Raw genomic sequence first — 27,466 nt, forward strand, 5'->3', positions numbered from 1 at the left:
TGCAGGGCAGGGGTGGGGAGGGAGATGGGGGAACCAGGAGGCATGCATGATATGAAAGACAAGACACAAAGAATAAATAAAAAAGTTTACAAAGGAAAATATTAAATAATGCACTCTTAAAATTAGAAATAGCATGGAGATCCTAATTACTGACTCTATTTGTGTTTGTGATTTGCATGGAATTATTTGTACATATAATGCTTAGTTCCTAAATATTATTGCATGGTAATTAAAGAGGGCTTTCATTTCCATTTTTCAGATGAAGGAAGGGTCAGATGGCTTTCTCAAAGATAACTGTTATACAGGAAACTGGACTGTGATATTAATCATCTTATTACAATATGCCACCGCGTCCCTCCCCCACTTATCTCCAGAACACATTATACTGTGAAGATAATTCTTGGAATCCCCTAAGTCATGTATTATAACCTGTATTGTTTTCAATTACTTATTATAACGCAATGTATGATTTAAAATGCCCATAAATGGTAGAGCGTTAAAATAAAGTAATAAGGTTTTCTTACCTAGTTTGAAATCTGACAAAAGAAGAATTTGAAAATAGTTTGAAACATTAAAATAATTATAATATGTGTATTCTTTCCCAAAGATAACATTTCTGAGAAAAGTGTATATTTGATATGACTCTCCTCTTTGTAATACATTTCAAAACATTTGACTGTATCTTGCTGTGCAGTAGGAATGCACTTGGCTATTTCCTTATCAAGTATGGCACTGAGAAAATGTAACCATGTCGTATTATGTATGTTTTGTTTGAGAGTTGCAGTGAGGAGCTGAACAAGCTAGTAGCTATTTTAAAATTAATGCTTGTCCTGCTCGCTCTCAGTTTCTTTTCATACCAATACTGTTTTTATAAGTACAATCTTAAAAATAAAGAAATAAATAAAAATAGTATCTCATATTCAGGAGTGATACTCAAAGGGGCTGATATCTGATATGGCCTGGTCATAAATCAACCAATCAGAACACATACTGAGTAGCGGCACCAGGTATGGTTATATCTGCCCACTATTATTCAGTCCTGTCGCAGTCATAGCTAACAAAACAGTCCTGTTGCCTGAGCTCTTTTGTTTTGTTTTGGTTTGGTTTTGGTTTTGTGGTTTTTTGGGGTTTTTTTTGTTTTATTTTTTTGTTTTTTGTTTTTTTTTTGTTTGTTTGTTTTTTGTTTTTGAGACAGGGTTTCTCTGTGTAAGAGTTCTGACTGTCTTGGAACTCCCATTGTAGACCAGGTTGACCTCAAACTCACAGAAATCTGCTTGTTTCTGCCTCCTGATCAAAGGTGTACACCACCACTGCCCGGCTTGCCTGAGTTCTCACAGGTGATTTGGCAAGTTATATATTGTCATCTCCACTCTGCAAACTGAGAAAATTACAACCCAGGGAAGTTAAATATAGGGCCCTTTGAATGAAAGTGCTCCAACTGTTAACTTAGTGTTTTTCCCTGGGTAGAAGTTTCCCTCTTTTCAGAGAAAAAAGGGCAGGATAAGACTTTCTTGGAAGTTACATCATGTGTTTTCTTGTTCATTGGATTTTTTTCATACGGCATACTCTTCTCACAGGTTCCCTTCCCCCACGAGGTTATCTCCTTTGGACTGGACAAATCCTGGCTCCTTTCAGAGAAAACTCATGCGATGGGTCGAATAAACAACCCCCACCCTCCCTGAAACCTTCCTGTTGCCAGCCTTCTCTTTGGTTCCAGGTCCCTTGTTGATATGTGCCCTGGATGAAGCTCTAGCCAGTGAGCAGATTCTTCCCAGTGAAAGAAATGACTGGGCCTCTTTTCTGTTTCCGCAGGAACAAACGCATAGCCCTACTTTTAAAAGAACATCCTTTTGACTCCTTGTTTTCGCCCCCTCTCCTTCCCAGAATGGCCTGCCTTCAGAGAACAATCCGTATGTTTTCAATGGTGACTTTGTAGATCGAGGGAACAATTCCATGGAGATCCTCATGATCCTGCTCGTTAGTTTTCTCGTCTACCCCAATGACCTGCACCTGAATAGGGGGAACCATGAAGACTTCATGATGAACCTGAGGTAACACTGACTTTAGACTTCATCTTTTATTCTCCCTCTGGAACGGCTGCTCTCTTTAGTTTCCCAGATGATATATGTAAAGTTAGCTGTATAGAAGAAGAGAGAAGATGAATCGCAAGGAGAGTCTCCAAGTTCTCACCCTCGTTCACCAACCCCCATCTTTCAGCTAAGTGTCAGCTGCTTTGAAGCTCTCCTACCTCTTCTTCCAGTCACGTCTTTGCTTCCTCTTTACTATGTCCTTTTTTCTGTCTTACTTCCCCTTCATAGTCCAGACTGCACGCTGGGTGGGCATGCCAGGTCAGGTTTGTAGGTCTGGTAGGTTGTATGAGCAGACTTAGATGGAAGTTTCTCTTGCTTCTTTTGGCTTGCTTCAAATTCTGTCTCAGAAGCTAGCACAGTGTTTTATATTGCTGCGTGCATTTTTTTTGGTGTCCTGGTAATTGCTTCTGGCATAGCTGCTCATAAACATTTTTGAGAACAGCTGTAACATAGCATTTGGACTATCTGACTCACTGGAGATTTGAGGGATAAAGACTGCTTAAATGGCTTGTGAATTCTGTCTGAAAGGCACAGTAGGTAATAAATGTTTCCTTCTTTCTTTTTCTTTCCTTTTTATGGCAAACAGAAATCAATTTGTTCTAGAACAACGGAGGCTAGGAAATGTCTCCCACTTTGGGTCCTAGGCTTTTGGGTGTTGGGATCAAAGCTCAGCAAATCCCCTTTGTCTTCTGGGTAGTTTCAACACCTGACTCAAGCAGAGTTTCAGCTCTAATTCTCGAGGTGCAGTTTGCAAATGCAGAATCTCTAAAGAACAAGAATCCAGAGGTGTTATAGGAAGCCTGTTCCTGGGTGCTCTAAGAAGAAAGGCCGAGCAAACATGAGGAGCAAGTCACTCAACAGGGATCTTCCATGTCCGGGTTTCTGCCTTGAGATCCCTTCATGATGTATTGTGACTGGGACATTTACATGTCCCAAATAAACCCTTTCCTCTCCAAGTTGCCTTTGATCATGGTGTTTTAGCACAGCAATAGAGACCCAAATATGATTGAGCCTGGTAGGATTGGAGATGTAAAAGATGGTTCAGTGTTGTGAAGGTATATGAGCATGTATCTAAGGATAAGAGAATATCATTGAAGAATACTGCACTTGTTTTAAAAAGAAGAGTAATTTGGAGGAGGGCCAAGAATGGCTCTTTGGAGTTCAGTTGAAGAAATGGTAGCATCCTATGTAGACTAGCATGATAGCAATGGCGATGGCCAAAATAGACCTAGACTTTAGGCAATAGCAGTTGAGCACCCAAGAACTTGATAGGGAGGTCTTAACTGAGGAATTAATCAAGGATGAGCAAGATTGAGTTTAAGGGCATAACAGCATCATTCTGAATGGGAATGGATTTAGTCTGAGGTAGATTTATTTGATGTATTGTTGAGTGTGGGTCCAGAGATAGAAATGAATTATAACCTGGAGTGTCGCTCTATGTATTTATTAATACTAGATATCAATTGAAAGCCTAGCTAGCTAGGGGTGAGAGTACTAAGGAAGAAATTGAAGGCAATGGATAGCCTAGGACAGAATATGAAAAAATGAAAGGGAGGAAGTTTTCTAGAAGCATGGTACAGACAATGATATTTAGTGTTTCAAAAAGGGCCAGAAAGTTAAGGATGCTGTCTTAGTTACTTCTCTGTTGCTATGACTACAAAGAATGACCAGGACAACTTATAAAGGAAGCTATTTCATTGGGGGCTTGTTTACAGTTTCATAGGGTGAGTCCATGATCATCACGGTGGGAAGCATGGTGGCAAGCTGGTAGGCATGGTGCTGGAGTTGAAGCTGAAAGCATACATAGCTTACATAGTATCCACAAGCAGCAGCAGAGAGAGAGAGAGAGGGAGAGATACAGACAGACAGACACAGACAATCACAGACACAGAAGAGAAATAGAAACAGAGATAGGCAGCCACAGAGAGAGTGAAAAACAGACAGACACAGAGAGATAGAAACAGAGACAGACACACACCCACACCCACAGAGAAAGACAAATACATACATACATACATACAGAGAGAGAGAGAGAGAGAGAGAGAGAGAGAGAGAGAGAGAGAGAGAGAGAGAGAGAGAGAGAGAGAGAGAGAGAGAGAGAGATGAGGCCTGGCTTGATATACTTTCTCTAACAAGGCCACACCTCTTAATCCTTCCTAAACGGTCTACCAAGTGGGAACCAAACATTACATATATGAACCTATGGGGGCCATTCTCATTCAAAGCACCACAGATGGCAGGATGTATATTGGTCTAACAATGTGATGTCTTTGGTGAGTACGGGGAGGGAATTCATCTTGAAAAAACGCGGTGTTCTACTGGAGAATCCTGACATGATGTGGTTTGTAGGGAAACGAGTGGGGAGTCTGCACTGTTCCTCCTTTACCTGTTGGCTCTGAAGAGTACACATTATTATCTGGGTGTGGTATTGCATATCTTTAATCCCAGTGTTAAAGAGAAAGGGCTACCTGAAAAGGGTACGCAATACTATCCTAAAGCAAGAAAAAAAAAAAAAGAATTGAAAACTCTCCCTTAGCTTTTCTTAGCCAGGCATTAAAATTCCTGATACTTTCTATTAAAACCCTTAATACCATTCATTCCCATGATCCATGTCGTAGCAATGTTTTTTAAATGAAAGGTCTTCTCCATCCAGCTTTCTCTAAATGTCATTGCATGCCTCTCGAAATCCCTGTAGCCTTTACGTAGCTATGGTACGCATGTGTTAAGTTGTCTTGCATTGTTCCACAAGTATCTGTTTTCTTTCCCCAGTTATACTCTAGGCTTCTTGAAAATAGAGGTTGTGCTATTGATTGCTTTTGTTCTTTCTCACAATGCTCCAGAGAGACTCTGATAAGTACCACTGAAGTCTTTAGTTTCTTGAGTTCCTACTATTTGGTAATAGTGAGACATCAATGACTCTCCTCTTAGCAATAATTAATAGTTTAAAATATGTTTTTCAGGTATGGATTCACAAAAGAAATTTTACATAAGTACAAGGTAAGACTCATACTTGTTTTTCTGTGAAAAAAGGAGCTAAAGAAGACCAGATTGTTGCTTTAAGAAAGGTGATGGGCTAATGAGTTAGAATCTGTGCCAATAAAATAATAAGCACAGCAGGAACCCCTCACCGTGGTAGAATCTTAGATTTTCTTTTTCATTATGACTGTTGGATCAGTTTCAGCATAGCTATGAATATATTGCATTGCTTCAAAGGTACCCATCCTTGATATTTAATTCAGGCAGGCAGACAGAGAAATTACCAATATAGTGGAGGGGTTTTATACATGCAGGAGGCATAGCATCCCACATTGGGGATACCACATAGGGAACTACCAGAGTCAGAGAGAGAGACAGAGACAGAGAGACAGAGAAAGACAGAGACAGAGAGAGACAGAGAAAGACAGAGAGAGACAGAGACAGAGAGACAGAGAAAGAAAGACAAACACACACACAGAGAGAGAGAGAGAGAGAGGCAGGCAGATGGAGCCAGAAGAAAGTACAGATGAGAACATTTGTTAGGTTTCATGGGAGAGAGAGGGCAAAGCCCCTCAGTGTTGAAAGCTGAGTTGTTTGCACAATGGCAGCCAGCTGTGGGGCATGACGGTCATCGTCGGTAGTTGTCTACTATCTTGCTCTGGGTTGATTGGTTAGCACACCAGAGAAGGGGCCCTGAGTTAGAGTCCAGGAAAAGAATTCCTTAGTGTGGATTCTGAAATGGCTGGTTTGTACATGAGAACCGTCATGTAGGATCTCTAGGGATTAGCTCTGACAGGGGCAGTCTCCTCCCCGAGGAAGACCCAAAAATGTCAAAAGTATCAACAATACAGGATGGAAACGTCCCATGCTAAATACTCGCTAGCTGGTTGATAGCTCCCTGACTGTTTCCTTTGGTTGGTATGGAAAACTTGGGTTTTGTCTACATATGGAGACTATTCACTTACCTGGACATATCAGGAAACTAAAAACTGACTCAGGCTCTTATTACAGCTACATGGAAGAAAAATCTTGCAAGTCCTGGAAGAAGTCTATACCTGGCTCCCAATTGGCACGATTATTGACGATGAAATCCTGGTCATACATGGTGGGATATCAGAGTCCACAGACTTGAGTACACTCCACCACATACAAAGAAATAAAGTAAGAAGTACTATGTGCACGGATCCGACATTTATAATGGAATATGCTTCTTTTTATCCGTCATTTTAAAGAGTTCTGGGCTTTGGTGGTGTAGATGAGACAATTAGTAAAAGTCGGGAAAAAAAAGCTATAACTGCATGCAGGACAACTAGGTGGTTTTTCTGTGTACCATGCATTTTCAACAGGGAATCCTGTCGGAAAGGGAAAGCCGGCATGCATTAGCACATCAGATAGCTTCTAAAGGTGAGGTTTCAGAAGTAGCGTTTACATGAATTCACTTACACTGTAATTCAGCACTGTTGTCTTGTGAGTAAGTATAAACTTCCTTGGCACTTCCTATTATTCTACTGCCACCGCTGTGACCACCATCCATTAACAGAGCTTCCTTGACTGAAACCCATAAAACAGCCACAGCTCCTTCCCTCTCCTTCTAGCCCCGATGACCAATATTTCTTGTATGAGCTCTAGGTAACTCATATAAGGAGTCTCATATAGAATTTATTTCTAAATTACTATCCTGTCCCTTTATTTCAACTGAGCAGAGGAACTATCTTCAGATTATTTTAACTCTACATAATCACTCAGGACGTCACAGCCAGGACAGGAGCCTGTATAGACCCTCTCAGGGAACTGGCTCTATGGTAGCTATAGGATTCTACACCTACTAAAGGGTTGCTGGGCTGTACCTTACACACAACGAGAGCTATTTTCCTCCTTTACCAAAGGTAAGCTGAAGCCCCAAGCCTAGAAGTAAACAAGGGGCCAGGTGGGCATGAAGACCAGCAGCAGCTATAGAACAGAGGGTGCTATATGGTCCAAGTGGGAAACTTGAGCCGCTGTCTTTACAGACCAATAGTAACTAGCCAGTCATTCTGGGAAGGTGGGGTCTGAGACTGATGGGGACAGAAATGTGATGGCAGTTGCACCTCGAGGTGTGGGAGCCTCCATACTTTTATACGCATGTGAATGATAATATTGCCAACTTCTCATTAACTTTCCACTTTAACCTCTAGGCTAGATAGCTCCTCTTTATGCACTCTCAAGACCTTTATGCATAGCTTTCGTAAGTTGCCAAATTTAAGTAAGGAATGGTAATGCTATTTTCTTACTATATTCTTATGCTTCTCTAATCCCTGCCAAAACCCCAGTACCTGAGATGTAATAAGTATGTCTTATTTGTTGAATACTTCTTTAGAAATTAAGACCAAAGCAGGGCAAAGTAAAAATGGATAGGAATTTTCTTAGAACTTCTTTCCCTGGTCTATGGTGATGCCCCGAGGAGGGCAGTCCTCACCACAAGCAAGGCCTCAAGATGTCAAAGTAAGATTCTATAAGACAAAGGCTCTGGTTTCGTAGTGTTCAACTTCCCAAGCAGGAGTATAGAGAAGGATGGTTCATAGGACTCCCAGGAGAAAATGGTGCCTATGGTGGTGTGGGGAAAGCAGCCTGATCCTAAAGAGCTTTGAAAACTACAGAGCTCCGTGTTCTAAAGTGGCCATGAGGCCATGCCTAACGAGCTTATCAGAAATAAATTATGTGGACGTAATCCTGGAAGGTCTTCCCAGAATATTCTGTTCTGCCTAAGACCTAAGACCATTTACTTGGGGAAGAAAATGTAGGCTATGAACTGTAGGGATAAGCCCTCCCCTTGGGGGCGGGCTGCCCTCGGGCGTATGTTTACTGATAAATTGGGCGGGCAGAGGCTGTGCGCCCCTTCCTGTCTCCACCGGGTACTCCGCTGGAACCTTGGTTTCGTGAGTCTGGTTTTGTTATTAAACTTGTTCAAATATCTATTATCATTGGTGCTCATTAATCCAACCGCCGCATTTGGCGCCCACAGAGATGTCCATCACTAAACTACAGCCACCAGTGTAACAGAAGTATTATTTAAAGTTTAATTAAAGTATTATAAAAAGCATCTGTGGGCCAATTAAATGGAAACAGCTCTGCAGGTGAAGATGTTTGTCCCCAAGCCTAACAACCTGAGCTCAGTCCCTGGAATTTACTTGGTAAAAGTTGTTTTCTGACCTCCATTACGTGCTGTGGAGTGTGGCGCGCGTGCGTGCACACACACACACACAAATAAATAAATAAGTGTAAAACCTTTTAATTGCTTTGAATGAAAGTATAATGCTTAGAAGAGACAAGAACAGAATTCCAATCTCAGATTATATAAGGCAATCAAGTGGGCTTATCATGTTGTATTTTTAAACCATTTTCTTTTTTCTTTCTTTTTTTTCTTTTTTTTGTTTTCCAAGACAGGGTTTTTTTCTGTGTGGCCTGAATTGCCCTGAAATTCACTTTGTAGACCAGGTTGACCTCAAACTCTCAAGAGATCTGCCTGCCTTTGCCTCCCTAGTGCTGTGATTAAAGGCATGTGCCACCATTGCCCAGCTTTCCTTTGCAAAGAAACAGGTTTATAACTAGGCTTAGACAACATGATCAGTTGCTGACAGGTCTGGCTAAGAGCTATACTGAATTTAGGTTGAAGAACTTTCAGGTTTTCAACCTGTGTTCCCTGGGAGAACTCTCATGGACATGGATGTGGGTTTTTTTCCCACTCGTTTATCTGGGAAAATACAGCAAGCAAATCAAATGTATACCCCCTTTTGAAAGATGTTTCTGAGCCAGGCAATGGTAGCACACACCTTTAATTCCAGCACTCAGGAGGGAGAGGCAGGTGGATTTCTGTGAGTTTGAGACCAGCCTGGTCTGCAGAGTGAGTTCCAGGGCAGTGAGTTCCAATGAAACCTTGTCTCAAAAAACAAACAAACAAAATATCTGTTTCCGAACTCCTGAAAGCCCCAGGTGTAGAGAAAGGTGCAGAAGGGGGCCGGACCCTCCTACATTTCGCATCTTCGATTTCCTTCGACAGTACCATGCAATATGTCTAGCACCTACACGCGGGCCTCTGGGCTCTCTTAGAATTTCTGATGCGAAGCTTTCTCCATAAAGTAACATCTTTAGTTGCAAAACACAGAAACTATTTTAATCGGCCCACCTTAGAGACATTAGTAAATTAAAAATGCATATGAGGTGAGTGAGATGAAGGGGGGGGCGCTGCATTTTTTCCCTCGAGTTGACTGCACACAGTACAGACAGATTTCCAACCATAGCTGAAGTGCCCACAAATGGCATTTAACTAAAGCATGAGTCTATGTTTTACAGATGAGATCTGTGCTGATGCCACCGATGTCAATAAATCGAGACCATTCCGCCGACTTAAAAAGAAGTAGATCAGGTTTGAGCACTTGTGCTCCTGGGAAGGCTGAATCCTCTACGGACCTAACAAAGCATGAATGGGAACAAGTAGGTAACCGAAACATTCACCAGAGTGGTAACAGCAGTTTGTGATGATATTGTCCCGTATGAAATGCAGGTTAAAGTGACTTCACCTCTGTAGGCACGATGGATCGATCATCTTCTCTGAATCCATCTCTATATTGTGCATCTAACCAAGTTTATTTCTAGACTCAAAAAAGAAATCTAGAACTCATGGAATTCATTCTGAGAGAGAAACTCATTTCTTAAAACAGCCCTTGTGATTTTAAGTATATTAAAAAAGAATACTAGATACTTCTTTGTTTGTTGGTAACAACAACAGTCAAACAGTAAAGACATTCACCTATGGTAACCTAAATAATTACCTACGAAGCCATTGGACTGGCACTTATCCTGCCTCGATGGAGTTCCAGCAATATGTAGTTTAAAATGATTTAATTTTTAAAGATTATAATAACATCATCTCCCCTTCCCTTTCTTCCCTCAAACTCCTCCCATGGAGTCATAACTTTCATTTAAATTCATGGCCTGGTTTCCTTTAATTCAGTGGTGCTCAACCTTCCTACTACTGTAACCCGTTACTATAGTTCCTCATGGGTTGCTAATCCCCAACCATAAAATTATTTTCATTGCTACTTCCATAATTTGCTTTTACTTCGTAAATTTTTGCCGTTGTTATGAACCATAATGTATATACCTGTGCTTCCCAATGGTCTTAAGAGACCTCTGTGAAAGTGTTCTTCAACCCTCCAAAGGAGTCATGACCCCCAGGTTGAGAACCACTGCTTTAATTGTCATTGCATGTATCTATATTTATCTTATCTATGACCTAAATAATGCATAAATCCTATTTAGTCCATGCAATGTTATTTGTATTTTTTTTATAGTGCTAGAGATTGAACACAAGCTTTGTGTAGGCTAGGAAAGCACTCTAATAATACACTATATATGCTAGTCTTTAGGTTTTTTTTTTGAGACAGGGACTTGATGCATAGCCCAGGTGGCCTGGAATTTGTAATCCTTCTGCCTCTGCCTCCCTCAAGCATGTGCCATCATGTTCCCCTCATATGTACATTTACTTTATGTAAATTTTGAGTATTCATAGTAGTGGTAAAAAGGAAAAAGAAAGATTCCGTGAGAATTTACTTTCATATACTTTATAATGGACTGCTCATCCGTTATCATATTATCATATACATGAAATATTTTCATATATATATTCCTATATAGGGTTACGTACCTAAAATAATGTATGCTGTACTTCAAGGGTAAGTTAGGATGCTTTCCAGATGAAATTTTACCTTTAAACTCTATATTCATGTAGGAATTGAAAGCTTAATCCTTTCCTAATAAAATATGGCCCCTTATCGTCCATGTTTCCTCCTTTATTATACTACAAGTCAAGTCACACACACAAAATGCGAATTCATTCTACAGGAACCAGATATGATTCCGTTTGAAATACAAGTGTTGTTTTGTCATAAGAACCAGAACTTAAAGGTGTTACATTGTATTTATGTGTGTGTAGGGTACAATTGTGCCAATATTGGAATTCAGTGAGAAGGAAGGAAGCCCTTGGGGTGATTCTTCTTTGGGAGATTTTAATTCTCACCTCAACTGGTCATCAAATACTCGCTGTCTGAGCTGAGCCCGGTACAGAGTGGCTCTGGTGCTGAGCAGGTACTGATCCTTCTGCTCTTCTCTCTGCCCCTCTGTCTTCTCTCATTTATCTCCACGTCTCCCTTTATATCAAACCTAGAAATGACTGCAGAGTCCAGTTTAGGGCAGTATCAGTATCTGAACCTCTTCTCAAGACCTGCTTTAGACTTACTAGAATCACTAGAGATTTTCTATTGAAGGGACTTCACAAGATGGCTCAGCTTGGTGTGTAACCATGAGGTCCCAACTTCACATCCCCAGCAGTGACATAAAAAAAAAATTGGTTGTGGCAGCACCCAACTGTAATCCCAGCACTGGGGAGGCAAAGGCAGGTGGATCTCTGGGGCTGGTTGGCCAGTCAGTCTAACTAAATTGTTAAGCTATGGGTTTAGTGAGAGAGGAGAGTAGTTGAGGAAGACACCTGATGTAGACCTGGCTTCTACACACATAAAAATTTCAGTTGTGTGTTTTTTCTCCAAAGAAACATGCAGATGTGGAGAGGCTGGGGTGTAGCTCAGAAGGATTATATTGGCCTAGCCTACATGAGTCCCTGGATTCAATTCTCTGCACACGTAGGAACAACAGAGAAAACTATGGAAACTAGTAGACTTTTAGAATAATTGTCTATTAGAACCCTGACATACTTTGCAGGTTAGTTGACCCAAATGCCTGATTGAAGGATAGACAGATTTCTCAAGGTTGTCACTCTTTAGTGATAAAGAGGTTTGCAGGTTTTTTTTTAAACCACTCTTTCTTAAGTTTGTGTTACAGTAGTAGTTTTAAAAATTGAGTCAAATATTAAATACAGATTAGAGACTCTACAACCTCTGATTTTTCTGTGAAAACGTTCTTAGAAATTTGAGTCTTCAGTCCTGGGTATTGTGTGACCTGCATTTGCTTCTTCAAGCCACCAAAGGAAATATTAAGCTGAAAAAAAATCATTGTGGGTTTAGAACACCTTCTGGAATCCAGTCAATAGGTGAACCTACAGCTGAATTGGAAAATGGTCTTATGGAGGCCAAAGATCAAAGAAGCTTTAGGGGATGTTCTTGGGGAAACACGAACAACCATGCCCAGCTAAATTCAGAAGAGAAAGTAGTTCCTTTCAATAAACACTTATTAGGTTTCCTTAAGGAGTACAACAGGTCAAAAACCTGAGTCAGTGTTAAGAACACTTAATACGTGTTCATTGGAAGGCGCTACTTTCTCTTCTGAATTTAGCCAGGCATGGTGGTTCATGCCTGTAACACCAGTTACCTTTAATATTTCTGCTAAATAATATGGGATAGAAAAAAGATGATAGACTGTTACTTGTAAGTATAACCCTAATTTATTTTATTGTTCCAAGATTATTGACCTTCTGTGGAGTGACCCCAGAGGCAGAAAAGGCTGTTATCCAAATACAAGCCGAGGAGGGGGCTGCTATTTTGGACCAGACGTTACTTCCAAGATTCTTAATAAAAACCAGTTGAAGATGCTCATTAGGTCTCATGAGTGTAAACCCGAGGGGTATGAAATCTGTCACGATGGGAAGGTGAGCTGGCATCATGACCGAAATCCTCATAGCCATCCTTGCCACAGCCTGGTCTTCTCCACACTGTGTTGTCATACCTAAAAGGCCAAGCAATGTCTTCACTACTTCTATCTTTATTACTGCCAGAAGCAGAAATTCTGATGTGTGAATGTAGTAATTACTCTTGTCAGTGTTATAACCAAGTGACGAGAAGCAGCTTAAGGAAGGCTTTATTTTGCCTCACAGTTCGAGAGTATATATATTCACATGATGGAGAAGACATGGTGGCAGGCCACTTGTCACATCTCAGGTGACCAGGAAGTAGAGAGAGATGTTGATGCTCAGCTGACATTCTCCTTACACCTTTTTTTTGAGACAGGGTTTCTCTATGAAGCCCTGGCTGTCCTGGAACCTGTTCTGTAGACCAGGCTGGCCTTAAACTCACAGATATCTGCCTGCCTCTGCCTCCCGAGTGCTGGGATTAAAGGCATGAGTCTTCCTTTTCCCCCTCATCCCCTTTTAGTTCTGTCCAGGACCCCATACTAAGTGGTGGCGTCATCCACATTCAGGGAAAATCTTCCTCCCTCAATTAATCCTTTCTGGAAATGTCCTCAGAGACACACCCAGAACTGTGCTCTGCTCAGGAATGTGATCTAGTTGACAGATGAAATGAACCATCACAAGTGTATATCACAATTGTACCTCTTTCCAACTCAGTACCCAAATATATCACTTTAAACCATAACAGTGACACCAAGTATTCTTGCTCTCTCTCCACCCCCTATCTCTCTCTCTCTCTCTCTCTCTCTCTCTCTCTCTCTCTCTCTCTCTCTCTCTCTCTCTCTCTAACACACAGATGCACACACACTTCATTTTTTACTAATTGTAAGCCAGTTCTCACAATACACAGTGCAATTCCCACAGACCACACTTCTCCTTACAAAGCATATCCAATCCCGTTTTCTCTCTTCTTTTGCACATTCCCTGTATAGGACAGAAAACACACAGCACACTTCTTTCAGCTCATTGAGGAGGTGGTCACTAGCGAGTTGCTTACTGTGGTCAGTTTAACTTCTGCCATCAAAATGGAGTGTCTTGTTCTCCGAGTATGTCAATAATGCTAGAAGAGGACTAAGAAACTGGTCCTTACCCTCAGGTGTCCTAGGATGGTTCTTTTTGTTTTTCTTTATCGTGAATAGAAGCAAGGAACGATGAATATGGAATCCTATGGCATTTCCTTCTACTCTGATTTCTTAACTCTATTAATTCAGTTTTGGCTCATACTAACACTGCAAGATAAAGAAGCAAAGTATTATTTAGAATGTAATTAGAAAATAGCCGTGGTTCATCTGAAGTGGCATCCTTATTAGACCAGAACTGGATTAAACCCAGTTTCCCGTCACCAGCAAGTATTATCTTTCTATAATCTACCTACCATACCTCCCAGGCTGACTTCTTCCTAAGGTACTGGCCACAGTCCTGTTATGTCTCTGCTCTTAAAACATTGAATCCGTCCAGCTCTGAACCTTCTAAATCACTCAGCTTTGTGCAAAAGAAAAAGTATGAGCTTCTAACCAAATTTTATTTTGAGCCCACAGATATCACGAGGTAAGAAAATATGGAATTTATCTCTGTTGAAAATTAGAATTTGTGAAACAACATAATTCTAAGATCTGGCACTAGATTAATGGGTAGGAATTCAGGGCCATATCTGGGGCACTGGACGAAAAGCTAGGAGTTAGTAATGGAGACACCGACTGGAGATTTTCCTTCAAGGGAATCATATGAAATCATGCCAGACCCAGATAATTTGCAGATTATGAGGTGGTTTTTTTTTTGAGAATTGAGCTATTTCTGGCTTATATTGAATGACCTTTTGAGAATTAACTTAATGAACTTGATCCTCTTTTTCCTTTAATCAGGTCATTACTTTATTTTCTGCTTCTAATTATTACGAAGAAGGCAGCAACCGAGGAGCTTACATCAGACTAAGTTATGGTACAACTCCACAATTTTTCCAGTACCAAGTAACTAGTTCATCATGCCTGAGCCCGCTTCACCAAAGGTAGATAGCCCTAAAAATACTAAGGACTATATTTGTGACAGAGTAGAACCAGACCTGAGTGACTAAGAGCAGCTTTGCCATTGAAGTTTCGAGCCTTTGTTGTTGAGTTATCTGTTTCTTTAATTCTTTTAGTTTGTGCTTCATGTAGTTATTGGTTTTGCTGTTAGGTTCATTATCTTCTATCATTAAGAATTGCCCCCTCCCTTACCTCTAGATTTTAGTTATAGTTTCTAGTTACCCTTTTCATCTAATGTCTACTTTGTCTCCTATTAGCATGACAGTCTTCATTTTGAAGCCTCATTTGAGTCTCATAATCCCTGTCTTTTTAATTATTTACTTAATTTACTTACATATGCTGTTATTATTCATATTTTCATCTGTCATTTTATCTTTTTGATACATAGCCTACACATTGTATTAGTGGGTTCCACATTGAAAACATTTTTTTAAAAAAGTCAGTTCTATAAATGTACAGACATTTTTGTTATCATATCCCCAAATAATATAATACACCAACTATTTATATTAAATGGAATTATACACACTCTATAAATTAAGGTATATAAGAAGTTGTATATCAATTATATGTAAATATGGTATCAGTTTATGTAAGGAAATTGAGAAGCCTTAGAATTTTTTATGTGACACATAGCAACAAGAACCTGCATGATGGTTTCCAGATACAGAAGTTTGCGTGTTTTGTAAATATTGATTGAGAGCAACACTCCTATGTACAGTGCCTTCTGTCTAATCATATGTAAACACAGATACATATCCACAGTGCAATTTTGGCTCAGCCAGAATCCACCTTGCATACATGCTTAAACAAATGACTATCAAACCAGAACTGTTGTGTCAAGGGGACTTTCCATACATAGGTGGATAGCTTTTCTTAAGAGACAGAATTTAGGTGGTGCACATCTTTCTAAATGGTATCAGCATTGTTTGCAAATGACAGATTCCAGTGCTTCAACTTAGGGGTTAGTTCACTGTGACCCAGGAACTGGGAGTGGAGCCCCTCAACGTGCCTGTAAGTTAGGAAAGAAGTGCAATTATCAAAACATGGGGAGTCTCCTTTGCTTCCCTAAGAACAAAAGTCACAATGAAACCAGATCACTTTCTTCATAATACCTAAATGATAAACCCAGCCAGCATGACCACATGACAAAATTAGGATCATTCAGTTTCTGAAAATCTATCATTTTGTTTGTTTGTTTGTTTGAGTCAGGGTTTCTCTTTGTAACCTGGAGAAAAGCTCTAGATTTTTTTTCATTTCTCTTTTATTCTTGTTTTATATTATTTTAATTTATTAGATTTTTTTTTGGTTTTTCTAGACAGGGTTTCTCTGTGGCTTTGGAGCCTGTCCTGGAACTAGCTCTGTAGACCAGGCTGGTCTCGAACTCACAGAGATCCGCCTGCCTCTGCCTCCCAGTGCTGGGATTAAAGGCGTGTGCCACCACCGCCCTGCTATTAGATTTTTTTTTAAAAAAAGGCCAGTCCAAATTCCCACTCCCTCTCCTCCTCCCATTCCCTCCACACACCAAGCCTTAGATTTTTAAAATCTTTTGTATCCTAGATTCTACACTCTGTGAACACAGAAGATGTCTGTATCTCAGGACTCTTTTGTTCTTCCGTTCCTCCTTCAAACTCATTTTTTATAAATAATTGAGGGTAGAAGTTTATGTTGAGGTAGTTAACTACGTGTTCTAGCATTGATCAAAGGATTGTCTTTTCTACTAAATTGTTCTACCTCTGTTGCCATATGTGTTTTTATAATAGTTGGATCTATTTTTTGAAGTTCCTGTTATGTTCTACTCGTGTACATATTTTCTTTTATCACAGTCAGAATGGCAGAGTTTTTCTGTCAGGACTGCCAGTTTCCCAATAAATGCACAGAGACTTAATATTAATTATAAATGCTCAACCAATAGCTCAGGCTTGTTGCTAGCTAGCTCTTACAACTTAAATTAACCCATATTTCTTATCTATGCTCTACCATGTGGCAGTACATTTTTTATTTATCATGGCATGTTCATCTTGCTTCTCTCCTTGTCTCCTGGCAACTCAACCCTCCTTCTTTCCCATGCTCTTTTTTGTTTGCAAGTTCCTCTTAACTTCTACCTGCCCAGCTATTGACCATTCAGCCCTTTATTAGACAAATGAGATCAACAAATATTCTCAATGTACAAAAAGATTATTCCACGGCACTAATGTAATGGTAAATTTTGGTATCTCCGTGGATCTAATCTACATGGGAAGCAGAAAAAGACAAGATCTCCTGAGTAAATTGGGAGCATGGGAACTATGGGAGAGGGTAGAAGGGGGAGGAAGGGAGGGGAGTAGAGAGAAATATATAGCTCAATAAAATCAAGAAAAACAATTAAAAAATTTTTGGTTCCTTTTATCAAATAATTATTCAACATTCACATGAATCTCTCAAATTCCAGAAAACTCTATCTATAATCTTAAAAAAAAAAAAACAAGAAAGCATTTCTTGTGGCTGTTATAATTGCTGACCCTGTGAGAATGTGAAACTGGATCATAAATGAAATACAAAATAAAAAAAATTAACAAAATGGCTGAGCATGAAGGTGTATGCATGTAATCTCAGCGCACAGGAGTCAGAGGCAGGAGGACTTTGGATTGTAGGCTAGTTTAAACTCTGTTTAAAAAAGAATTTTCAGGTCATCAAGATGGCTCAGCAGGTAAAAGCACCTCCTGTGCAAGCCTAGTTAGTGCCTTGTGTTTGAGTCCTGGAACATACATAAAGGTATAAGGGAAGAGCCAGCTCCACAAAATTGTCTTCTGATCTGCTCACATATACTGTGCACAACCCCTTCACCATATCAAGTTGTCAAATACAAAACATAAAATGTCTAAGAAATGAAAAAGGAACAATATACTAATACTACTACTACTAATAATTTTTCAAATGTTTAACACATCTTCCAAATATATACACGAATATACTACATTTACTATCTAGCAATATAGTATGTATAAGCAGACAATTTATTTAATGTAGAAACTGGTATGTGGTAACATAGCACATTAAAATTAAGTAGAAGCTAATGATTTATTTAAGTTTCACTGAAATGCTGTTTTCTTAACATAGGGTAAGTGCTCTGGAATGCAGTGCCTTCAAGATATTGAAAGAAAGAATGATTTCACGAAAAACTGATCTCATCAGTGCTTTCCAGCTCCGTGACTATGGGAGAACAGGTAATAACTTATTTATCATTTCTTAACATTCTGGCTATATACAGAGCAGGTTTTCTTCAATGGGATTTTAGTTCTTCTTTGTTGCTAGAAAGGAACGGTAGAAAATAAAGAATCCATTCACTAAAAAAAATCAGAATGTATCTCCTTTTCAGTAAGCTTCTTCGAATTTAAGAAACGAACAGCCCTGAATTAGACTTCTCTTCTGGAGGAGGCAGAATCATAATATGTTTGTCAGCTTCCCAGTATCTTAGTCCCATGACTGCCATTCTTTTGGACAATTATTTGAGCTTGGTATAGAGGCACATGCCTGAAATCCCCAGACTGAGGCTGAGGCAGGAGAATGATGAGTATGCGGTCAGCTTGGGCTACACGGAGAGATTCTGTCTTTAAAAAGTACAGTCATAACAAAAAGATGATTTGAATCATGTGTGGAATCATGAAGCAGCAATTAAGCACCGAAGGCTAGACTGTCTTGGCATGAAGGCTAATGTTGCTCTAGCAACCATCCTGACATGAGATTCTAGCACGGTAGAAAGAGAGAAAAAAATGAATTTCGGATTTGTGTGCCTTCAAAGTGACTAAAAAATGTCCCCAACTGCCTCTTTGAAGAGAACATCCTTAATTGTAGCCACTGGTGTATTCAGAGGTTAGCATCAATTAGTGTGCGCTTGCAATTAAGGCCTGACTACTGAATAAATGAGGTGAGCTGCGATGACAGAGAGACAAACAATGACAAGAACAAAACCCAGCAAATAACAGAGCTAGTTTCTCCCAAGGAAACCAGCTGTGGGAATTGTCAAATACAAAATAGAAAATACCTAAGAAAGGCATGGATGAGAACCGCGGATATGTGCTTGAAAGATCTGAACTATGATATGGTTTGAAGAAGTATCAAATACTTATAGCACTATGTTTATTAAAATAAAGAGGAAACAGCGCTGGTGCTGCTTACCTGTAATGCCAGCAGTTGGCAGGTGGTGGTAGGAAGTCAAGAATTTGAGGCCAGCTGGGCTACATGAGTCCTGGCCTCAAGCCAAAAACAAAACCCCAGAGAGTGAGAGAGTGTTCATAATGAATGTGTTTAAGAGAAGGTTAGCATCAAGAATTAGATTGAGAGCTAGGAACTTCCAAAGCCAGCCTAAACTTATAGTAACCCCCAAGGATAGCCTGAGCTACATAGTCACTCACACCCCATCTCAAAAAATTATTATGGACAGCAAAAATGAACAAAACATATAGTCAGGATCTAAGTCTATCGTTTATCAGGATACAAGGAAGAAAGACCAGAGAGAGTGTAAGGGAGGCAGACTATATTTAACACGATAATGCCTCCAGACCCGTGACAGAGTCCTAGAAATCAAGAGGAACAATGATTCTCAAACAGGATAAATAAAATTAAATCCGCCCTCCGATTCACTTGTAATGAAGATGCAGCGCACCAATAGGGAAGAGGGCATTCAAATGCAAGCAGAGAGGAAACACAGATTGCTAAAAAGACACAGCAGTTAGACTGATAGAGACTAATCAGCAACTGAGAAAAAAGCCAGTAGATAGTGGATCATATAAACAAAGATTGAAAGTTATATTTAGAAAAATAGCATGAAAACATTAACAGAAACACAGCTGGAACTACTCTGTTACTAGTACGGAAAGTAGATTCTGAGGAAATATATGTTACTAGACATGAAAAGGGACACTTCATGATAGCAAACACTTAATTTGCCACTTGAATTTGTTCTGCATGTTTGTGTTCCTACTGATATAACCTCAAAATAATGTGAAACTAAACTGACAGAGCAATGAGCAGAAATAGAAAAATTTGCCATCATAGTGGGAGACTTTAATATTCCTCCTTTAGTAACTAAAGAGACAGACCAAAGAAAATGCCCTGACAAGTGCTACAGCTCTATATAATCTAAACATAAAAATTTCTTTTGGTGGCACACTCCTGTAATCCCAGTCAGCACTCGAGGCAGAGGCAATGGAATCATTATTTTGATACTAGCCTGTGATATACAGCAAACACACACACATGTGCGCGCGCACACACATGTGCGCGCGCACACACAGACACTTTTGGAAATGAGAAATGTACTTCTGAGTAGTCCTTAGATCAAAGAAGAAATCATAGTAGAAATTAAAATACTCAAGCTGAATGATAATGGAAATTCACGTGTAAAGTTTACAGAATACAAATTACAGAAACATTGGTCACTTCGAATGTATCTATTTTAAAAGATGAAACTGTTATGAACTAATCAGAAAATAGTTCTTTGAAGAAACTGGTAAACTTGATAAAAGAGAGAGAGAGAGAGAGAGAGAGAGAGAGGAGCAAGCTAGTACACAAATTAGAGAATACATATTCAAGTACAAATAACCAAGAGTAAGATAGAAAGAGATGCTATTATGAAATTTATAATCATTAAGATCATTAGATACATTATGAAAATTTATCTAGCAATGTATTAGAACTTGACATCAAATGGACACAGTCCTAAAATAAATACATCCACACACACATTCTAAACAGAGACAGAAATAAACCAAAAAGCTTAATGACTGTAACTGTTAAAGAAACTGAATCAGAAAATTTGAAAGTTTCTATAACAGCTTCATTCAGCATGGTGGCAGGCATTTAAGAAAACAAGAAAGTAATTTGATCCCTTTTTCTACAGAACAGGGACAGAGTATTTTAGGAGGTCAACCTAACCTTTGGGCTTAAACCTAACAAGAATATGGAGAAGGACAATTAAGGGCTGATCTTATTGATACATTTATATAAAAATAAACAAAATAGTCAAATATTAGAATATCACAACCAAGTTTGGCTTTTGCTATAAATACTAGGAGCTCCAAGCTGTTTTGTCATTCCAAACCCAGTCAGTGTAATTCACTATTTTAATAAAGATATCCTATAATGTACTTAAAACAATTATTTGGTATATTTAACCCTGTTTTATGGTTTAATTTTATTTAATTTTTTTTTAGATTTTTCAAGACAGAGCTTCTCTGTGTGTAGCCCTGACAATCCTGGAACTCACTTTGTAGATCAGTAGACCAGACTGGCCTCAACTCACAGAGATCCACCTGCCTCTGTCTCCCAAGTGCTGGGAATAAGGTGTGCGCCACTACAGGCCAGTTTATTTAAAAATTTTGAGACAAGGTCTCTAAAAAACAATCTTGCCTCAAACTCCCTGTGTAGCTGAGGATGAATACCTGAACTGTGGATCTTCCTGCCTCCACCTCCTCTGTGCTGAGAGTATAGATTTATGTTAGCATGCCCAATTTATGTGGTACTAGGGATCGAACCCAGGGCTCTGTACATGCTAGACAAACACTCTACCAACTGAGCTCCATCCTGTGACCTGGTTTCAAGGTCTGTAAAAGCATTTAGACAATTAAGAATAAGTGTCGAATGTGGTGGCTCATGCTTCTAATTCTAGCACTAGGGAGGTGGAGGCAGGAGGATAAAGAATTCAAGGACAGCTTCAGCTACATATTGTATTCAAGGTATGAGCACTGTACACATGGTACTCAGACATACATGCAGGCAAAACATGCATATACATAAAATAAGTCTAAAAATAAAAGAGACACTATATATACATGTATTTATATATATGAATATTTATATTTTTATTTTATTTTTTTATTTATTAAAGATTTCTGTCTCCTCCCTGCCACCGCCTCCCATTTCCTTCCCCCTCCCCCAATCAAGTCCCCCTCCCTCATCAGCCTGAAGAGCAGTCAGGGTTCCCTGCCCTGTGGGAAGTCCAAGGAATATTTATACACTTAGCAAAATATTTATACACTTAGAAAAACCACTAGAAATAATAAAATTGTTTATTCAGAATCATTGAGTGCCGGGCATGGTGGCTCATACCTGTCAGAAAAAAAAATGAAAGGAAGATTGTAAGTTTGAGGCTAGCCTGAGTTATATAGTGAGCTCAAGGCTAGCCTGAGTTATATATTGAGGTTCTGTCTCAAAAGCCAAGGTTTGGCAATATAGCTTGATGGTAGAATGCTTGCTTGTTGTATATACTAAGTTTCATCCCCAAAAAGTTGCCTCAAATAAATATATATCTTCAATAATAAGAAAAATAAAAATACTTATGGTTTAGAAAATTACAATATAATATTAAATCAAAAACAGTTGGGAAAATAGGTAAATGATATGCTAAAATATTAAAAATGAAAGTAAGTCTCTTCTGTTTTCAAATCTTACTTTATGTATTAGATAATAGGAAAAGGGGCTTTTTCTTTTTCTTTCTTTCTTTTTCTTTGCTTTTTGTTTTTGTTTTCTGAGACAGAGTTTCCCTGTGCGGCCTCGGCTGGCCTCGAACTCACAGAGATCCACCTGCCTCTGCCACCCAAGTGCCTGACTACAAGGAGAATTTCTTTCATGTGACAGTAAGATTTACAGAACAAAAACTTTCTTTACTTATTCTTTACTTGAGGTGCTAGAACCTAGTCAGACAGATCATGGAGGAGAGGAGGGGCCCTCAGTCCTCAAAACCCCTGGCTGTCACTAGCTCTGTGAAGGAGCTTGCGCTTTTATTTTGTCAAATTATGTACCAATCATATGGGCCTTTGTTGTTGCTGTCAGGGAGGATTTCATTGGCACAGTGGGCTTTTTCTATGGAGAACATTTTGGGGCTGAACTTACCATGGAGATCTCTGAGTTCACACCTGGTACACATAGACGAAGATAGAAATGTTGACTACATGTCCAGCTTCCAGGATGTCCACATTGAAAAGCCTGTCAAGGAGGTGAGTGACATGTTCGTTCCAGCTAAAAACCTGGCTCCGTCACAACACCCTTTGGACAACCTCTAAGCAACTTAGTGCTTTCAAAAATTAGGGTTGGAATGATCTAATGGACGGGAATGACAGTCTCAAGAAAGGCCAGAAGGGAATCTCTGGGGAACATGGTGAGTGTTGCCTCCTTGGGTGGGTCACTAGTCTAGGGGTTGTAACCCACCCTGCAGCTAGTTATTCCAGGGTCTCGGAGGGGCACTACCTGGAAGGGAATGAGCTAGGACAGAAGAATGAGGCTAAGCAGATTTGTCAAAGCCCCCTTTATTAGGATCATGGTTGCTGCTTATATAGCCCTGGATGAGGACTTGGTGGGCAGGGCACAGGATCTCGCCGCGTGGTCACGTAGGCCAGGTCACATTCGGACAGGTAGGCCAAGAAGTCACGAGTTGCCACACCTGGTTCCCTGGATAGCTGGATTGTGAGGCGTGTTCTGCTAACAGATTAACAGTTAATTGGGTGTGGGGAAGGTTCTCTCAATAGAACATAATTATGGGTGTGAGGTTCCCTGCAGACTCCCCAGGGTGATGGTTCCTGTAATTATTTTTAGGGGGGAAATGGCTCGTGACAGATGAGGAGGTTGGGAAATGTGTGTGTGCTCTGTCGAACAGACAAAATAAAAAACCAAAAGCTTTGTAAGCAAATCTATGTCAAATCTGACATTCTTAGTTTCAGGTGTTGTCCCGGGCAGCTGTAACAACATCACCACAGTCTCTCATAAAAAAATACCACTCAAATACTCAACATGCATGTACAGACCTGCTGACATGCCCTAGAATATGCCTTAAAGTATTAGAAGATATAAAATATCTTATTAAAATGACAGTACCACAGGGCCACTGATCAGATCCCATCTAACTAGTTAGCAATTCATCAGTTACTAGTTAGAACACAGCAGATGGGAACCTGGGTGATCCTTTGTAGGGAAGATGAGAAGAACAAAGAGAATCATGTAGACCAGATGGGAAAATATCTCCAGGAAGAAGGCCTTGGATGGTAGCGACCGTTTACCACGGCGATTCAGATCATAGGCTTCAGCACAGAGGGGCTAAGATCCAAATATCACTACCTTACCTCTGGGAAAATTGCTTTATCTTTTTCTTTTCTGTCCTTATTCTTTAAGATTATAGAAGATGAAATGGAACAATCCCTGTAGACTTTTCTGTAGATTTGCAGCTGTTATTTCCTGCTGTCGTATTGAGTCTTTGTCCCTGTAGAACACATGGGCAAGTCTTTAATCAGACTCAGAGTGGTTAGGCCAAGGGACAGCTTGCCTTCTGAGATTTGAATTGGTGGTCTTAAGACCTAGTTCAGTGGTAAATAAGCCCAGCATGCTTATTGGATTTATCCCTTAGCACCATAAAGAGATAAAAAGGATTTATGGGTTTATTTTGTATTTGTTGCATTTGCTGAAATTATTCTGTATTGGGTTTTTTTTTGGGGGGGGGTGGTGAAAACCTGTTAGCTCAAAGAGGCAGAGAAAGCACCCAGCCAACCTTCCTCCTCTGCAGATGTTCCAGAAGGCTCTTTCTCCTACTCTGTCTCCAACAAGCCTCCTCAAACTAAAATATCCCTCCTCTCTATTTCCTGTGCATCTCTCTGTTCATCCTCCTCACTCCCCTGTAGTCTCTATTGTTTTTTTTCTATGTTTACTTCTTGTGAACTGGTTGCTTGTTCTGCCTCTTGACCTATGGTTGACTTTATTTAATCCTGCTTACAATATTCATGAAGGAGGCTCTTGGATGACAGGTGTGGGCTAGGGCAGAGGGACACCACAACTAGAAACAGGTTTGTCCAGCAAACAATGCAATCTCTGGGTTCGCAGTGTGATCAGATGTCCTGTAATATTTCTTTCTTTTTGTCTAAATTAAGAGGAAAGGACTTAACTCTAACACAGCTAAACTATTTGCAATAATGAAGGTATTTCTGCCAAGCTTTCTACAATGTGCAGTTGCTTGCATTTGGTAGTCCTCTTTCTTATTCAAGCTCGTGGGAACTCATCACTGACAGCCGTGGAACCTCCATGGGACTGAACTAGGCCCTTTGCATGTGGGAGACAGTTGTGTAGCTTGGTCTATCTTAGGGCCCCTCTCAGTGGGCCCAGGATCTATCCCTGGTGCATGAGCTGGCTTTTTGGAGCCCATTCCCTATGGAGGGATGCCTTGCTCAGACTCAATGCAGAGGGGAGGAGCTTGGTCCTGCCTCAACTGAAATGTAGCAGACTTTGTTGACTCCCCGTGGGAGGCCTAACCCTTTGGGAGGAGTAGATGAGGCGTAGGCTGGGAGGGAGGGGAGGGGGGAGAGTGAGGAAAGACAGGAGGGAGATCGGTTGGAATGTAAAATGAAATTAATCCTCAGTATGCTAACACTTAAAAAATCTTGATTCTAGATGAAATCTAGTCTAATTGAAACTCTGTACAGATACCGATCTGACCTGAAAATCATATTTAATGTCATCGACACTGATCACTCAGGTAAGTGAATGTTGACTGGCTCAGGAGTAATACTGAACACCAATTGGTTCAGGAGTAATACGAAGCAAAGGCTAGTTTGTTTCTTTGAGTTTGGGACTCAGTTTTCATTGATTTCATTCTTCATCCAACTTGGGGAAATGTAAAGAAAAAAATAAACGAATATTTAATATTATTGGTCATTTAGTTTGGCCACAAATTCTGTACTGGAGACCATAGAGTTCTCCAGAAGCCTTTATAATCATTGGTCTCACTGAACAGCTCCTTTATATAAACCACCAGCAGGGATGAGAAAGACTCGCACTTGATCGTAGCCGCAAGACTGAGAACCAATTAAAGATGATTCGCTTTCTGCTGTAGTATCTTAGTTAATAGGAAAAGAGTGCTGATTTTGTTTAAGGGATTGAAAACTCAGTTTTGATTTAGCTTTAGTATATGATTACTGATTTTGTGATTTAAAAAGGCAGGGCTGGGAATATAGCTCAGTTGTAGAGAGATTGCCTGTTGTGTATGAGGCTCTGGGTACCATCCTCAGCACCCTGCCCCGAACCTCTGTGCAGAGACATCTGAGTGTGAAAAAGTATCAATAATGATCCAGGAAAATAGATTATTGCATATAAAAACAGCACCCATGGCCTTATGAAATGACCCATCAGGCAAAGTTGCTCACCGCTGACCATGATGATCTGAATTCAATCCCTGAGACACACGTGGTAGAAGGGTGGAAGAGGGAACGGACTCTCAAGTTGTCCTCTGACCTCAGCATGTGCAGTATGGCTTAGGCTGCACATGCGCGCGCGCGCGCGCGCACACACCCACACCCACACCCACACACACCCACACACACACCATCATCATCATCATATTGACTCTCGGGGTACTTTCTCCTGCTTTAATGTTGCTATCTCTTCTACCATCCTTTTCTGTATCTTATACCCTTAGATTTTAGTTTATAGAATTTCTACACCACTTTCATCCATATCCGCTTACTAGTTCTTCACCTGTTACTCTTTCTGGCATTAACATATTCCCAGGATCCTTGGTAGTAGCAAGCAACATACTGTTTCTTACACATATGATCTTATTTTTCTGTTTCCTTCAGTACTTTGATTCTCGGGCATGTTAGTGAGTTTGTAATTGGGACTATTCAATCAGTGTGGCTTCTCCCCTACTCTTTCGGGGGGGGGGTCTTAACATTAGCACTTAACTTTCTCCTGTTTGCTTTTAGGTCTAATCTCCTTGGATGAATTCCGGACCATGTGGAAACTTTTCAACGCTCACTACAATGTTCAAATTGATGATTCCCAAATTGATGAGCTTGCCAAGATAGTGGACTTCAACAAAGACGGAAACATAGACTTTAATGAGTTCCTAAAGGCTTTCTATGTAGTACATAAACATGAGAAGCCGCAGAGCCATCTTGCTCAAGATGAACAAAAACTTCTCCCAGCCTCTTTGAAAACAGCTGATCCCAATCTCTAGTCTTAACCAGGACCTTTGAAATCCATCGTAATCAGGCAAAGTAGACCCTAATTCATAGAACAAGCAGATGCATAGTGTGAGTGTTGGCAGTCCTTAGCAAACCACTAAGACTAGGTTAAAAATCTGTTGATGAGATTGACCTCCAGTGTTGGGATTCATACATGACCTGTGATGAACTGGCTTTGAGCCTGCTGGTTTTAGATCATACCTAACCAGGAGACCGGAACAATTTGGAAGCATACTGGAAGGAACCCACAGAGCAGGAGAGAAAACTATTAGGTATAATATCTATGAGTGGCTGAGGATAAGAAGAATGCTAAACTGTTGTTGAAATAAAGCATTTCCATCATCAATCTGTCATCATTTTTGGAGATTCCATAACCAGCGATCTTCAGTGGTGGGGGACCACCTTCAGGGATGAGGGTCATATCAGAATCTTGAGAGAGACTGTGAGACCAACAACAAAGCCCTTATTTTTTTATGTTTGTTGGAATTATAAAATAAGTATATTCAGATTGAGCCCTATAATTAATATGGTTTGAGAACCTGACTGATAAGACAGGGTCTTGGTTATATATACTACAACTTACTCTGCTGTTCTGATTGCATATCAGACAATTAAGTTCTGTCGAAAGGTTAGGCTATGTTTCATTAGTTTTACAACTTTAGAACTTCAAGATTGAGAAACAATCCAGATCCTACAAGTCTGCCTGCTGCATATATCAGAAAT

The 27,466-nt window shown here is 40.0% G+C and overlaps 1 protein-coding gene across 1 annotated transcript; it reads left to right on the forward strand.

Moving 5' to 3' along the window:
* Positions 1-1,857: 1,857 nt before the first annotated feature.
* Ppef1 (protein phosphatase with EF-hand domain 1) lies at positions 1,858-27,089 on the forward strand (the record flags this gene model as incomplete). Its single annotated transcript, XM_050164399.1, has 10 exons — positions 1,858-2,051; positions 5,051-5,087; positions 6,078-6,227; positions 9,396-9,536; positions 12,517-12,702; positions 14,604-14,746; positions 17,862-17,968; positions 22,575-22,738; positions 25,173-25,257; positions 26,483-27,089. Coding segments are annotated over 10 exons (1,461 nt in total), but the record flags the coding sequence as incomplete, so codon positions are not given.
* Positions 27,090-27,466: the final 377 nt, after the last annotated feature.

Source organism: Alexandromys fortis, unplaced genomic scaffold, assembly GCF_014885135.2.
Source record: "Alexandromys fortis isolate MF-2015 unplaced genomic scaffold, M_Fortis_MF-2015_v1.1 scaffold_147, whole genome shotgun sequence".
Lineage (NCBI taxonomy): Eukaryota > Metazoa > Chordata > Mammalia > Rodentia > Cricetidae > Alexandromys > Alexandromys fortis.